The sequence below is a fragment of the Tuber melanosporum genome, assembly GCF_000151645.1.
Source record: "Tuber melanosporum whole genome shotgun sequence assembly, scaffold_76, strain Mel28".
NCBI classification, from domain to species: domain Eukaryota; kingdom Fungi; phylum Ascomycota; class Pezizomycetes; order Pezizales; family Tuberaceae; genus Tuber; species Tuber melanosporum.
In genome coordinates this window covers 15,621-28,989 of record NW_003299124.1, presented here as the reverse complement: position 1 = coordinate 28,989, position 13,369 = coordinate 15,621, and the positions used below count along the sequence as shown (strand labels likewise).

The following is a 13,369-nucleotide window of genomic DNA, read 5'->3' as shown; positions in this document are numbered from 1 at the left end:
ATTCATGAGCAAACGCTATAATGGGGAGGTCAATGCCTATGAGAGCAAGCCCTAACATGAGAGGTCTCAAGTGGTGTCTTGCCAATATAGGATATCATACCCATCATACAAACTCAAGTTCACTTTCACAATAGGGGAAATTTGAGCATAGCAAAACTGATATTCGCCACCCATCACGTGGCAATTCCAAAAGTGGATGGATACCATAGAATAGGCATGAGCTGGTCGTGAATTACGACCTATATATAGCCTATCCAACCCAGCGCTGGATGACACTCCTTTGCTACTCAAGCCTTCACTTCATGCCTAACAATTCAATCACCGATCATCTGAACTGGGTAAAGGTCACTGGTATGCCAGCAAGACCTCCTCTCCTTCGAGCCACTTGGTTTGCGCGTCTTCCATCTGCTCCAGGAATTTTTCATATCTGCGATTCCTCTTCTCGGGCAAGTCTACGATTATTCATCCAGCCTTTGATACTTATTTTAACATGAAATTCAGAGACACGGCTTTGCGGCCGGTAGCGGTATTGGAGGAACAAGTGAACACGCGGGGCCTGATACTGTTTATGGAAGATTTTTAAAACTTGAAAGGGTAGGAACTTATAATTTACATCTACTCGATCTCAAAGCTAACTAGCACTAGAATGTTGCTGGCATGAAGGCGGCTAGCAAAGGGGGTATCCCAGTCGCGGTTTCATATCTACCAACCTCAGCAGTTTCTAGATCTGTGTAGTGAGCGCATGATGGGCTTTGGCATTTGAGCGGTTCTACTTGCAATTGGGGTTGTATGGTTTCAGTTCCGTTTTTATTGTCCCTGCTCATAAATGTAGGCTATATCCAAAGTCTGCTACGATGATGTCAATCGAAAGAACGAAATGAAGAATTACATCCGGGATGTGTTTGGAAACTTGGAGTTGAAGATGGATCGGAGCATAGAAAGGATGGAGTCAAGGATGGATCAGTGCATGGAAAAGATGGGTTCAAGGTTGGATAGTATGGAGTCAAAGATGGATCGGAGGGTGGATGAGATAATTGCCATTCTGAAGGTGAAAAAAGGGTGGTGGTAGTGCTTATTTATGTCTTTTTATTTTCATCAAGTATGATAGCACATAAATGACCCGTGAGATCTTTTCGCGTGCTGTCGGGGTTGCTTCAAAAGTCGTGACCGTAAACACATAGTCTAGCAGAAATGGCTACCATAACTTATTTCATTTTTTCGCATGTGATACTATACCGCAAACACATGGTCCAGCTAAAATGGCTATGATATTTCATTGTTCGCATCTGATACATATGCTAGTGGGAGAGTGCTCGTGTAACCGGACACTTGGAATCACATGCTCACTTTTACCAGCGACTTTAGTAGATTATCTGAACCTTGTGACCGCCATAGGTATGATACTCTAATGTTTTGTGCCCTACATTTTTTCCACGGCTACCGTTACCATGCTGTTACTATGCTGCGGTGAAATGTGTTGTCCTCAGGCGGAAATTAATGATACTTCATAGGGATAGGAAGTTGGAAAGGGGAGAAGACAAAGGAAGAAAGAAAAAAGGCTAGAGGAAAAGAGCGCAGGGGTACGATAACCTGTACAGTACAAGTACAGCACAAGTACTCGTAATATGATTGACATCTTTGAAAATGTGGGACAAGCTAGACTACCTGTAACCTACCGGTGCAGTACTCTCACGTATGATACCTAGAGAAATCTTGGACGCCAAGACAATGGTCACACCAAGTGAGAGAGCCTCGTTTCCTTTTTCCATTAACAGATGAAGACTGCTGGGAGTATGATACCGAAAAAGGTAAGCATTCTAAAGTCCGAACTACTCGGTAGAGGGCCAGCTCCCCCCCACACCCCACCCACTCGATATCATATCGTACATTCTGTCATCTTCCGTTTGGATATGATACCCGGTCTGTGCCCGCGACTGGGTGTTTTAGCGCCATCAACCTTCTCTCCACAGGAACGCAACTCCCATCCCTCTAAAACCCCTCCGGCCCGACCACCAACCCCCCCACCTCCACCTCCTTCATCCATCCATCCATCCTCCCCCGCCATTTGTCATAGCACTGTCTTTATACTTCCAGGTAGGTCTCTACCATTTGTCATTTCTCTTCGGTGGAGAGAGTCAAAAGAGAACCCTCAGGACCATATGCGCATCGCCTTTAGGAGTCTATATGGCGAATGGGTGTCCATTTGGGGAGGCGGTGTGCGGGTTTGCTCCTCCCGGCTGCTTGGCTACTTTGGCATCATATCGTACTGTGTATAGAGCAATGAGTTTGCTCAACCAGCATTGCGGGTTCTAGGCTTTCAAAGTGTGTGATCTTTGGGTGTTGGTTGGTTGAGGTATCGGTGCATTGATCGAATCTCATAGCTAGGGAATTGGGTTGTGGAGGCGGAGCGGGTTCGGGGTGCGTGTGCGTTTCTCATGGAGTTTCAAGATTAAGGCTCGACACTAGATTACTGGATCATGGGAGTGAGGTTACGCGCTCTTGTGGTGACAAATGTCTTTCCGGTGAAGGAAGTTTGTCTGAGTAAGGAAATGACTTGGCACACGTGTGGGCAGAATTGGTCTTGATTTCAAGTGTGAAGGTTGTCTCTTGTTCGGGAATTTGAAAATTACCGAATTTCGCTGTAAATGGCATTCGGCCTAATGCGTCTTTATTAAGACGACAAATGAGGTAACTTAACCGATATGTCAAGCCTGAGACTAGCAAGCAAGTACCCGTGAAAAAGAAAAAAATGAAAAAGAAAAAAATTTAGAAAAGTGTGGACAACCGAGAAACCTTTAGTACTCGTACACTGCTAGTATTAGCGTTTTGCTCCCCTAACAATAATCACACAACCCCGAACCATTCCCCACTTGTCCCATAACCCAAATATCCATCCTGCAATCTTCCACTTTTTCCAACCACCTGCGCCCCAACGTTCCGCTTCCTGACTCCTCCGCCGGATATACGCCGTCAAGCCACCAAACACATCCGAGGAAATATCCTCCATCTCTATCTCACTTGGCATGTACCCAGCAGCGAGCAGCATATCAGTGTACTGCTTCGCAGTCATGAAATTGTCATAGGGAGCTCCTGTTCCCACGGCAATTGCCCATAGCACCCCCCTCTCCCACCACTTTGCTCGCTCACTCAACAGCAGGTCGAAGGCAGCGAATGACCCCAATTTCGCGGCATGGCGCAGCGCCTTCTCCCTATTTGGCCGGAAGTGGTATAAACAATCCAGCGCAAGTATCCAGGTCTCTAACCCATCCTCATCTTCAACCCTCCATGTATCCGGGTCCGCACCATCGCCCAGTCGCAACTGAGCCCGCCCCTTATCGCCAGTGCCAATCTCCCTCATCCTCTCTTCTAAGAATGCCAGTTGCAAGGGATTGTTCGTAATACCGGTGTATCGCGCCCGCGGTAACGCTCGCAGTATCGCCAGCGTCTGATCCCCGCAACCAATGCCCAAGTCTATTATGCGTACTTCGCCCTCGGTATTTCCAGCGAGAAGTCCAGACTTCTCCAGCAGGAGGGTGAGCAGGGCATGGCAAGCTTCCGGGAATGAGTTTGTATTCTTCCAGTATCCCATGTTCATCCACATTGTTTGCGGGAATAGGGGGGCGTTGAGGGCCGCATGGTCGAGGGTGTAGGGGTCTGAGGATTTTCGGTAGCGGATGAAGATGTAGATTAGCAGGAGAAGGAATGGTGGTAATAGGAGGTTCATGGTTCATATGGAGAGGTTAATGTTGACGGTAGGAATATGGTGGTTGAAGTGGTCGCTGTAGGGACACGGCAGGGATGCCCGTGCCAAGGTTCTAGATAGCCGCCATAACCTTGGCAACAAGTACTCGTTGGGGTCTTATGCCAAGCCGGGTGCGAGGCTATCATAGTATTGTACTGTACTTGTATGGTCGTCGTACAAGTAGCTGCGGCTACGGTAGAGTGTCGGTACTGTACAACGGCGCAAAAAGACAAGGGTCCACGCCAGCATAACGGTAAATTCGCTTAGAAGCGAATGTCCAATAACCAAGCGAGAGGAAGCGGGGGGTGCATAGTGGTATTCAGCTGTTGCATATGCATTGAATCCCCTTACCCGCTGAAGCGATAATTTCTTACGTCACCTTGATTGCCTCTTTCCGGTATAATTCATTAAAGGACGGCTCACCATGTTACCGATGCCGTTATTTTGACCCCGGAGATTCAGCTTCTACTATACCAAAGCCAACAAAGGGCCTGCGTAACTATACCGCAAGAGCCAACTCCAATCCTACTCTTCTTGAGTTTCACAATGAGCAGGGGGGGGATCTATGCCGGGAATGATCATTCTACTAGAAGCAACCATGCTCGAGTGGTGTCCCAATTGACTACTTTTTGTAAAAGAAAGTTTCTAGTTTAATTCAGTGGATCTAATTGCCACCTTTACCTTCAGTAGAATATAAATACAGTTATGGGTACTACTCGTATACCATATTGCTTCCAAGTACGATTTAGTGCTGGGGCAAGCTTTGTCACAAGTGGCGAGGGCAGGGATTTGTTTCCCTTAGCTGAGTTGTATTCTGGTTCGCATTGTGAATACCAGTAGCATTTCTGGTGCGCACCTGACCGTTGCCCACTCAACTGTTGCCACCAGTCTTTTTGCTTTTCAAATCCGAGTTCGCAATTATGACATTGCTGGTGTAGTGAAAGGTCGCGCTAGAGCGCGCGCAACTGAAGCTTACAAGTTGTTGGCGTTATCAAGGATAAACTCGGTGCCAGGGAACTCACCCCTCGATGACCCGAGACGCACCTTGAGATGGGAGGGAGAAAATTTGGCGACCGCAGTAGCTGTGTTCTCTGCTTTCCCATTGATGATCACTCAGCGTGATAGTTGAAAGTTAGCTAAAAACTATTCATATTTACTGCAGAGAATAGCCATGTGTAGGTTTTATAGATACAGATCTGTACTATAACAGACTAAAGGCTATTCTTAATCATTGGTAACAGTAGTTATGATGATTGGCATGGCTATAATCTTTCATATTGGGCCAGCATATACAAGGGCTGTTCAAGATTAGCATAACCCAGCATTAAATCAAGTGATTGGCAGGCACTGGTCTCATTCCTAGCTATAAACTGCTAAGAGTCAGTGGTTAGGATATGGCTGAACAATACAATATACTAAAGACTACTCTTGCTTATTGCTCAGAATTGTCATAATAGTGGAAATGGCTTTGAAGAAGTTGCAAATATGCACCTTGAATTGATGGATTAACTCTGTGACATTCAACATGCCAACAATCTACAATTCTATCTTCTTCAGAGCCATTCGGCTTTGAAAAGGTCGTAATCGGTAGGTTCAAAAGAAAAGAAACGAAGAAAGTAGGAAACAAAATCAATTCGAGAAATTGGTATCAATCGGTCCTTGCACTCTCGGGAAAAGTCTTATCACTCGGTGTACTTCACTCGCACACTAAGACATGTTTGATACTATTCGCGTTTAGTGTTGTTCACGAGCCGAGCGGGCTCGAGCCGGCTCGCATCACTTGGCACCGGTGCCGCATATCTGTTAAACCATCGCAACCTCCAACCGCCACAACTCCATGCTTCCTACCACCACGTACCCCTTCAACATACTATTCACTGTGCCTACTACTCCCTCTACCGGTCTTCTGCCACTACTTTCTAGTGGCCTACAACGAGATCGAAAAACATTCTACCACCTCCCTGCCTCCCTGCTTTCTACCCCCCCCTCTCCCGGCCTGGCTTGGGCTACCGGAGGTGGAAACTTGGGAAGAGGTAGAGGAAACCCGTGGGGAAGATGGGAATTACAAGGTAGACACAGAAGGAGATGGTGAGCTTGCCCAAGAATTGGACTTGGGGATAGTGGGAAGGTCCTTCGGCTAGTTGTATATATTTTCAAGCTGCTATATACAATTTATGGTTTTTTTTGAATGACAATAGCAGTGTGCAGAAGTGTCGTGGAGACCCTAGCAAATATCTTGGCGGCTCGAGCCGGCTCGTAAACAACACTACTTCCTACATACGGAAAAAAAACTTTTCCCTTCCTCCCTCCTAATATACTCTATCACTTTAGCTCCCAGCCAATCAAAACCCCAAAGAAACTACATCTCTCTCTAAATCAAACTAAGGCCCTGTTCGGCAAGCACAAAATACGATAGTATTTCCACTTTTGCGGCATATTTTTTGCAGTATTCTTACATTAGTTTGGCCTAGTGTTCGGCAAGCCACAAATACTATAGGATTTTTCTATGACGTTTTTACTATAGTATTTTTATAAATTTTTTTTTTGATAAATAAATTCAAGCTTTCTTTTAGTAATATTATGTAAAATTGTCAATTATTTTTCTATTCTTCATATACAACTCTTTTTACTCCACTATTTTATGGAATATTAGTATTGTCAGTTTCCAATTACGAAATATCTGTTCAATTTCAGTCATACTGAATCATATTCTTTCCAATCAACAAAACCACCTCTCTCACTGAATCAGGGGAGACAATACAGATCCAGCCAACCATAACAATCATAATGTTTTCTTTCAGTTAAATAGTGCCTTCCTTTGGATTATTGTTACTGCTGTCACCCCTGTAGCCAGAGCACAATATGAGGTTTAAGAATGCCAAAAATCTGTACTTTTAGGGAAAGAATATGCGGTATAACTGCTTGCTCCTTTAACAAATATAAGACACATTATTGAGATAAAGTAGAGATACTTTGTTGTGTGGAAGAAACCAAGTTGTAATTTGCTTATATACTACATGTTGAATGAAATCAAAAAAATACATACTCATAGTGTACCAGCTTTATTACAAATATCAGATAAGATTTTGCTTATTAAGAAAAATACTACAGTAAAAGTGTGTTGCCAAACACCAATATATTTGAAAATACAACAGCAATTTTCAAGAAATACTATAGTATTTATTTATTGGTATATGCTGAACAGGGCCTAAACCAACTGACAGGACTTAAAAAATCCACAAACTAGATTTTGAGCCTTACGGCACCTTCTTGTTTTTTTTTTTTTAAAGGAAAAATGATCATCTCTTTCCATTTTCTTTTCTATATTCTGGATTTTGTTCTATTTATTCTCTCTGTATCAGTGGTCCTCTGACCCTGTAGGACACACAAATAGTTGTATCGTATTTTGAGATAAACCTGTACCTTTTTAAACCATAATTATAATTATCATACCACTTTAATATATTACATTTTTTTCTTTTTTCTCTTTTTGAGTATCCCAATTCGTGTAATTATCATTCATTCTGTGAGACACTGGCATAGATTTCTTTTCAGTGCTTTATAACAAAATATGTGGACACCTTTCATCATACACCAACAGTCCCATCCCATATTCGTGGACAACTATTTACTATAAGAGGTCAAAGAATTCAACCACGTACTAAGAAGGTAAAATAATGTGAGGGATACTGAAATGATTTAAATCTGGAAATCATGCCAAATCCGTAGCATTTGTGCATTATCAAATAACACTCTTGTCTGAAGAAAGAAAATGTTGGACCGCCGAGTTGCGTGATAATCCGTGAAAGCTATGGATATATCATGCTTTCTGGATCCAGGCAATTTCCAAACTCTCAGAGCGAGGTTCGCTTATTCGAGTTCTTACGGCACTACTGGAATTACTAAGGAATAAGGCCCCTCTCGGTCCCTTGCTGCAGTAGTTTTTAATAGCAACCTGTTGCTATCATACATACAGTTCCCTTCCATTAATTAACCTACATACCCCCATGGGTAATAATGGGTTTTATAAGTCACCGGTAATCAGAAAACACCCAATTTCCCTTGCCAAGTGTACTGTTAGAGCGCTGTGCTCATTAGCCAAGTCCGAAACCTGAAAATTGACATACCAATACCATATGTCGCAATGCGATTAACACTACGTTACTTGTTTAAAGATCCAACACTAATTCCTGGTCGTGTTATTTTATAGCACGACACATTACCCATAATAGATAATGCAAAACAGGGCGGAATTATGGTGACAGTTTGCGATCGTGCAATGGGGTGGAAGAGTCTCTGGCATACCGGTATTGCTAGTGGGAGGGAGGGGGGGAGAGGTTAGGAAAGCGGGGTAACTTGACTTTGAATCTGATATTGTTGGTGCCAATGAGATTGGAAGTTTCCACCAATGGTTACTTTAGATTTGAATGATAACTTGATGCTAAGAGTTAAGTAACCGTGCCATGTGCGCGGGTGTGATGCCCTACCCTGCGGCACTGAAACAGCAACCACCAGAATTGCCAGTAGGCTGGTTTTAAACCTTTTGAGCGGGTACTGGGCTTTTCTTCGCTACCGTACCCGAGTCCTGTATGTGGTGTATGAATATCTGCGACGCTGTTTTAGCACCCTTGCACCCCGCTTTCATTCTATAACTTAGGAAATTACTCTTCCTCAGCTCCCAGGAATATCATCAATAGGCCGTCCTCAATAACTCCTCCTTAACATCACCTTGTGCCAATTGCGAAAAACACCGGATCCCACAACGGTGCAAGCGGGAAATAGCAGAACAGATGTCTCATCTATCATCAAAGATAACTCCTGCAATAATACTAACTATGTTAATGTGTGGAACAACGATACTACTGTTGACGATCAGTCTCAACTCCTAATCTGGTTGCCACCCATGGAACCCCGGTTGCTTCATCAAGATATTCAAGAACGCCGTGTGGACGATGTGGGAGGATGACTCGTGTGAACTGAGGAATTGCGTAGATGGTATGGCAGGGGGGGGGGGGAGGGGGATGGCGATGATACGGTCTGGTTGTGCTATGGAGTTTCGGGGGTCGGCAAGACATTTATCAGGCAATAAGGCTTTGTCTCGGAGGAGAGCAGAAACAAAGATAATGCTAACAAGCCGTGATGCTAGCTCGCTGGTAGTAGATAGGCTGTGCGATGAGGTCAGGGGGCAGGACATCGCCGTTGGGTGCTTTTACAGTGACTTTGCTGCACGAAAGCAGCAGACTGCGGCAGGTATTCTGGGTTCAGTATGCTGAAACAGGTGGTTAGTGGAATGAAGAGAATTTCGTAGGAAATATTGCGGGGCCTTTGGGATGGAGAAAAAGGACATCGTCAGACGGGGGCCTGCCCTTCCTGATATAAAGATGCTGCAGACCATCACAGCTTCACAGCGCACATTTTGTAAATTGACGCTATGGACGAATGTGAGGCGGCACATCGGGTCAAGCTCCTGGATTCACTAAAACAAATGCTCCAGAAGTCACCAGGCACGGAGATATTCGTGACTGGAAGACCCATATCCGGGCTGAGATTGGAAAGCTCCTCGCTGGATGGGTGATAAGTGTATCAGTAGGTCCTAGCAGAGATGATATCACCAGATACCTTCGCGTTAAAATAAACGGGGACGAGTTGCTAGATGCTATGGACGAGAGTATGGAGGTACACATTCTGCAGAAGATTCCCGAAAATATATAGGAAATGCACCTATGGGCAAAAATATCCGGAATCTTAGTTCATAATATTATTATTGATTGATAGATATATTTAGGTTTCTATGGGTTTCATTGAACATCGAGGCAATATTGCAGGAATCTACAATATATCAGAGACTGGAAAAGCTTTCTAAGATGGTAGATGGGTTAGGGTTGGGAGATGCCTACGGCGCGACGCTAAAGCAGAAAAGAGCGCAGGGTGGTGATAAATCGAAACTAGGGATGCCAGCATTGATGTGGATCAGTCATGCGGAACGGCCTGTGCGAGTGGACGAGCTCTGCCACGCCCTAGCCGTCGAGATAGGCTCCACTGATTTCAACGCAGGCAACATCCCTTCGATGCCGGCATTAGTGAACTGCTGTCAAAGGATTAGCACCGTGGATAAGGAGGAATCAACTGTGCGGCTGATCCATTTTACTCTCTAGGAGTATCTCTCCGCTCTCCCCAAATATCTTTCATAGGCACCACTCGACTATGGCAGAAGTCCATTTGACCTATCTGAGTTCCCAACAGGTGAAGGTCCTTTCGGCCGATCTCACTTCTGACACCCGGGGGACGCCGTTTCTAGAATTCTGTTCTGTATACTGGGGAGCTCATGCGAAAAGGGGACTCTGGGACCGCGGGAGATCACCCATGCTAAACCTATTTCAGGAGGATTATAGCCGCGTATCCACCAAATTTCTCCTGGCTCAATTACGGTATGACACTCTTTGGTATATTGATACCTGATCTCCGTTAAGTGGGCTGCACTGCGCACCATTCTTCGGAATTTCTGAGGCTGTAACCGCATTGATTGAGATGCGGTATGGTGATGTCAACGGGGGAGATGTTTTGGGATACACGCCACTAGCATGGGCCGCTCGTAATGGACATGAGGAGTGGTGGATATACTACTTGGACAGCCGGAGGTCAACCCCGGCAAACCAGATAGTGGCGGCCGGGTACCACTCTCATTGACCGCTTCAAATGGACAGGAAGGGGTGGTGAAGAGACTACTCGTGTATGTGGCTGTCAACGCTAACAGCCCGGAGAACCTCCGCCGAACGCCGCTCTCCCATGCGGCTGAGGAGGGACATGAGGGAGTGGTCAACACACTACTGGGGCGGGAAGAGGTTAGCTATGAAGATCGGGATAATTTCGGCCAAACACCGCTAGTGTATGTCGCTTGGAGTAAGCGTGAGGGGGTGGTGAAAGTACTGATCGGGTGGCAAGAGGTCAACCGTGGTGGGCCGACTGGTTCCTGGGCAACAGCGCTCTCACTTGCCGCTGGGAGTGAACATGTAGGGGTGGTGAAAATACTGCTCCGGTGAGACGAGGTCAATCCCGACAAGGCAGATGATAGTGGCGAACACCGTTCTCGCTTGCCACTTGGGGTGGATTTGTGGAGGTGGTCAAAATACTGCTCAGGCGAGACGATGTCGATCCCGACCAGGCAAATGATAGTGGGCGAGCACAGCTCTCGCTTGCTGCTTGGTGTGGATATGTAGAGGTGGTGAAGGCACTGCTCGGGCGCGAAGTGGTCAACCCCGACAAGCGAAATAATTCGGGCGGAACACCGCTCTCGTCTGCAGCCGAGACTGGACGTGTAGAAGTGGTGAAGATACCGCTCGGGCGCGAAGAGGTCAATCGCAGCAAGCCAAATCATTCCGGCGCAACACCGCTTTCGCTCGTCGCTGACAATGGACATGTGGAAGTGGTGGAAATATTGCTCGGGTGGGAAGCTCCAGTATGAGATGAGGGCTGGGAGGCAACGTTTTCGAGAAATCACCCCTCTTCGTTCCCCTTCTCACTCAGTTGCTCGTGGAGGTTTTTCGTGGGCATTGTCAAGAATTTAGATCAAGTTGCAGCAGAAGATTGATTCATTGCCCTTACTATCTAACAATCGTGGGGCATCGGCATGGTTGGGTGCGGGGGTGCGGTGGAGTTTCCACAGACTAGTGAAATAGTTTTATTGTCGTAGGGAGCATGCGGTTTCCACCCTGTAACATATTTGGTTCTTCCTCCTCTAGCTGTAAATTTTTGGTTGCACGGGAGGAGGTTTTTCTTCTTTTCTTCACATATCATAATTAAGTTTTTTCCTCTCTTCCACCTTGACGGAGAGATAAACTATATATGGAATGTTATTTGAATAGCGGAAATATCGTGCATGATAATGTGAGGATTCTCGAGGAGATCTTGAGCAGCTATATAGTGGTCGTGCTTGTGATCAGGAACTTGTTACCATGGATATGCCTTGACGAATAATACGGCATCATACATAGTGGATCCCGGTAGTCACCCGTTATGGTGGTGAGTGTGGAGGTTGGGGGGGAGCAGACAGGCTTTTCACGTCAGTGAGTAGTCTCATTCGTCTTATGATCCATTTCATTGCATGAATCATATCAGCAGAGAATCCATCAAGATGCGGTGTAACTTAGCAGCTATTTATTTCGCTACTCGGTATTGTCCATTGACCTTTCTAGGCGCACTGGATTAATACCGCTGAACGGCCGAAACCATAGTACAGTACGTGGTACAATACTCTTGCCGAGATTGGCAAGAAAGTACAGTCAGTCATCAGAAGTGTTCGTGATCCGAGACATGTTTAATTACTGACTGCGCCATTGGCGGTGGGGTAGCGGGGTAGCGGGGTAGCGGGGTAGCGGGGTTGCTGTGTCGACCATGAGTGCTTGCGAACGAACGAACAACCAACTACGATCAACCATACCCCAATGATAATAAATTAATTGAATAGAAATAATAATATTAGCTAGCACTTTTTGTAACCGGTACGGGTACTCGGTTATTGGTTTTGTTTTATGTTTTGTTTTAAGTATCACTTTGATACTTGGTTAGTTTTAAGTATCGTTTGATACTTGGTTTTGTTTTATGTTTTGTTTTAAGTATCGCTTTGATACTTGGTTAGTTTTAAGTATTGTTTGATACTTGGTTTTGTTTTATGTTTTGTTTTAAGTATCGCTTGGATACTTGGTTAGTTTTAAGTATCGTTTGATACTTGGTTTTGTTTTATGTTTTGTTTTAAGTATCGCTTTGATACTTGGTTTGTTTTAAGTATCATTTGATACTTGGTTTTATTTTATGTTTTGTTTTAAGTATCGCTTTGATACTTGGTTTGTTTTAAGTATCGTTTGATACTTGGTTTTGTTTTATGTTTTGTTTTAAGTATTGCTTTGATACTTGGTTTGTTTTAAGTATCATTTGATACTTGGTTTTGTTTTATGTTTTGTTTTAAGTATTGCCTTGATACTTAAGGAGTTTTACCAAAGTGTATCGATTGATACCTTTGATTAGTTTTGTTCATGCTAGACATGAACAGATTTGTGTACTTAAAAGACCACCTGTTTCTACGATAGAAAAGGCAGAGTTCGACAGACAGTATTTCAATATACTTGGTTGAACGGTTACTTCTTTGTTCCCCAGTACACCCTCGAAGCCTCCTTTAGTTCTCAGCTCTCACCTCCTGTCTGGAAGGGCAGGCCACATGCCAACTATCGTACTTATTACCGATAACGTGATTAGCACCCTGCGAATATGTTACATTTTTTTAACCTCAGCAAGTGGTTAAGAACCTGTCCCCGGATTTAGGCCTGATCAACCTATCGATATCCACCTGAGAACGCTAGCGGAGAGAAGCAGCAGAATCACAGCACATTCGGCTTCATCTCAAACCCAAGATTGAGTCTTTGACGACCAGGAGTGGGAAGCAAATCCCACGGCAAGACCTTACAAGAAAGAAACAACTCTGGCGCTCTGCTAAAGAGCCGGGCGATCCTGCAATCACGGGAGATACACAACCTCCAGGAGAATTCCCTTCTACTCCAGCAAAGAAGCCTTCCTTTGAACCTCCAATCGACCCTGAATCCAGTGGCGAATCAGATATGGCTAGCACAGGAGGAG

The 13,369-nt window shown here is 44.9% G+C and overlaps 1 protein-coding gene across 1 annotated transcript; it reads right to left on the bottom strand.

Annotated features, from left to right (window-relative positions):
- Positions 1 to 2,818: 2,818 nt before the first annotated feature.
- GSTUM_00010839001 (uncharacterized protein) lies at positions 2,819 to 3,724 on the bottom strand (the record flags this gene model as incomplete). Its single annotated transcript, XM_002841546.1, has 1 exon — positions 2,819 to 3,724. One exon carries the CDS (start codon positions 3,722 to 3,724, stop codon positions 2,819 to 2,821), a length of 906 nt encoding a protein of 301 aa, XP_002841592.1.
- Positions 3,725 to 13,369: the final 9,645 nt, after the last annotated feature.